Source organism: Chanodichthys erythropterus, chromosome 16, assembly GCF_024489055.1.
Source record: "Chanodichthys erythropterus isolate Z2021 chromosome 16, ASM2448905v1, whole genome shotgun sequence".
Taxonomy (NCBI): Eukaryota; Metazoa; Chordata; class Actinopteri; order Cypriniformes; family Xenocyprididae; genus Chanodichthys; species Chanodichthys erythropterus.
In genome coordinates, this window is record NC_090236.1 from 27,916,485 (window position 1) to 27,919,967 (window position 3,483).

General features: G+C 39.4%; 1 protein-coding gene across 1 annotated transcript; it reads right to left on the minus strand.

The window, feature by feature from the left end:
- Positions 1 to 642: 642 nt before the first annotated feature.
- On the minus strand, positions 643 to 2,748 carry ghsra (growth hormone secretagogue receptor a). Its single transcript, XM_067363284.1, has 2 exons — positions 1,971 to 2,748; positions 643 to 947 (listed from the first exon to the last, which is right to left on the minus strand). Exons 1-2 carry the CDS (start codon positions 2,746 to 2,748, stop codon positions 643 to 645), a joined length of 1,083 nt encoding a protein of 360 aa, XP_067219385.1.
- Between the last annotated feature and the right edge of the window lie 735 nt (positions 2,749 to 3,483).

A 3,483-nucleotide genomic window follows, 5' to 3' on the forward strand; every position in this document is an offset into this window, starting at 1 on the left:
TTGCAGTGGCTTTAAATGAAACTCTTCTCAACATCAGTACCAATAGTTCATACATTTAGCACATGAAACACTGAGAACAAAAACGCAAGCTTTTATGATGTTCGAGTACTTAAATGCACCAATGCTGTTTTGACTATTTGTTTTCAATGAACTTTTCTCAAAAGCTTTTGGATTCTGTGTATTGCTTAAGGTGTGGAGCAGAGCCTTATGAAAAGAAAGTGACAACACTTGCTAAAAGAGCATGACGTGCATTCAGGCACGAGGCAAACGAACGGCATCACCTCTGCAGTCCCTGTCATCAGGCGCATGAGGATACTGCTGTATCTACAGTGCTAATTTTGTCATCCAGATTTCATTTAGATTTAAGGCAACTGAAGTTAACTTTTTCTCTCCATTTTTATATCTCTATTTACAAGCATATTTTTATAAAACATCAAAGTATCTAATGGAATGTTGAGCTTGGATAGACAAATGGCTGTTAATGACATCTTTCTAAAATACTCCCTGATCTGTCTGAAAATTAACGAGACCTTCATATAAATCTTTTGTCTAATTTAGAGACTATCATCTTATAAAATGATGGCAGCAGTAGATGAGGTCTGAAATGGCTTGTTAATGGTAAAGAGAGTCTGTCACATGCAGTCACACGCTGGCAGTGGATTCCGTCCAGCACGGTGGACTCTCTCCTTTGGCCACCGATGTGCTTCTTCGTGGGTTATTACGCAGTCCGAAAAGTTTGCAAGCTGCCATCCTGTACTTCTTGGACATGATGTTGTACAGAATAGGGTTGATTGCTGCACTAAGGTAAAAGAGTACAAAGGAGATGAGATTACAGTACTGGCTGATGACAGACATGACAGGAGAGCCCATCTCTGTGGATTTGGAGATCAGGTAGCGTCCAACATGAAAGGGAAGCCAGCAGAGCACGAAGGCAAACACCACCACAGCTGTCAGAGAGAGAGAGGTAATTAAAGTAAATGAACACTGAAATAGCACCTTGTTCCTCACTTTGTTGCAAAAAAGCAAATATTGTTTAAAAAAAATCACAAACTTGAACATATGTGTTAACAATAACAAAAGACTCACACTTTAACTGTTATTCTAAGCACTTTTTTCAGCACACAAAAATTAGTAAATGTGTTTAATTTTAAAGTTTTTTTGTTGTTGTTGTTGTTTATCTGTAGATTTTAGTGGACAATGTTTTAAGTTGTGCCAACCCTGATGAACATTTTCAATAAATAAAAAAACATATCACCCTTTCACAACGCAAACTTTGCAATAATGAGTGTCTTTATCTTAATATTTACTTAAGTTTGTTCTTAAAGGACAATTTGGTAACACTATTTTACAGTATTTTTGTTACAAGTTACATGTAGTTATTATAGTAATTACTATAAATTGTGCATAATTACATGTAACTAGCCCTAAACCACACCCTAATACTAACGCTATAGTAAGTACATGTTACTTATTATTACTTAGTACTTTAATGTATAATTAAATTGTAACATGGACACCTTAAAATAAAGTGTAACAGTCAGACCATTGTAATTAATAACAGTTGCTTTTATTTTGTACAAAAAAAACCCCTAATGGGCACGGGCACACACACACAGACACATTATATATAATATATATATATATATAAATCGATTGAATATGCATTAAACGTAAAGGTGTCATGACCTTTACGTTTAAATAAACGGAAACCTGATCCGACAGAAATTCTTAAAGATATTTATATCGAAAATGAACCAGTTTTGCTTGAATAAAATCATTAAATTTAGGTGTTACCACATAAAGTACATTTTTAGGCTCCCTAAAGAAACCATTTTAGTGTATGCAGGGTTGTACTGCCGTTTTGTGCCAAGCGCATCCCGTGCGTAATGGGTGCACTTGTGCGTAAAGTGCGCAAATGATAAACACCTTAATCGCGTTTACCTGACACTGTGATGAAAGCGGACACTTACCCAGCATTTTCACTGTCTGTCTATTGTTTTTATCACGACTCGTAGCGTTTTCTCCAATCGTCTCCCTCTTTCTCTTCCAGAGCTTTCGCCCGATGAGAGTATACAAAACAGTTAAGCAGAACACCGGCAAGAAGAAAAAGATGCTGGAGACCCAAACCATGATGGTTAGGAGTCCAGACCTAATGGCATATTCCGTCGCTTTGCATTCGTTAGTATCCCACGAGTTTGTCCCATTTTCATGCTCAACCCCGACGAGCACAAATACAGGTCCTGCACTAAAGAAGGATACTATCCAGAGGACCAAAATGACCCCTCGCACGCGACCCTTGGTCACGACTATCTTTGCCCTAAGAGGAAAACAAATAGCAAAGTATCTCTCCACACTGAGAGCAGTGATGTTCAGAATGGTCGCATATGTGCAACACTCGCTCACAAACTGAAAGAGTTTACAAAGTATGTTGCCGAAATTCCAAGGTCGGTACTTCCAGATTCTGTACAAGTCCAGAGGCATGCAGAGAAAAATTAGTAAATCCGAAAAGGCCATGCTGGACAGGTACAGGTTTGTGGTGGTTCGCATGTCTTTGTATTTTGTCACAACCAAAATGGTCATCAGATTCCCCGTTACACCTACAAAGAAGAAGAGGACGCAGGTGACGGTGACCCCGGTTAGCACTGGAATGGGGAAAATGTTGACCGGGTGCTCGACGCCCCAGTATGTCGCGTTATCATCCCAACTGCAGTTGAAGGAACAGTTGGACCGGTTCGTCCAGGCAGGCATGCTGAGAGATCATGGAGCGTCTAGATTCTCCTCTGAGAGAGAGCTCGGGGAGGACAGTCTCCCCACCGACTCCCCATCGTGCTGCGCTCACTGCTGCCCAACATTTATAATTTAACTTATACAACCTGTACTGCAGGGTGCGAATTATGGGGGTTTTGGAAGGTCTGACCTCACTAATTACGGCGTCAAGCCCCCTAAAAGAAGTCCAAATAAGTATATTAAATCTTCACAACATGTTCTTTTACATATATGTTTCGGCAGCGTTTCCTAACAACGTTTAGAAAAAGTTACATTAGTGCGCTGAACAAAAGCTCGCGAACACAAGTCGCTTCAGCCTGTGGAAGTAACCATAGCAACAGTAAGCTGCTCGAGCGCTCTGTTCAGTTTGGCGCGTGAAAAATGCCATTGTTACTTTAATTTAGATTTAACAAATATATTGAAAAAACATTTTTTTTTTATAGTTTAAATTACTTTGTAATTTACATTCGCCCTGCCAGAGAATTGCTGACAGAACTTCCTTTAAAAAGGAAGGTCAGTCAGTATTTCGCACCCTGTTGCATTCTACAGATTTGTAGTTGTCCAATAAATGTCCTCATGACACATCCTTACCCCGTTCCACGTCTAAAAATGGTTCCAACTGATAGGAAAACTCAGAGGATTTAAGGATGGCAGTCCAGCTTTTTCTGCTAAGTTATCTGTCCACATTGGACAGGAAATCGTTAGTCTCAAAGCTAT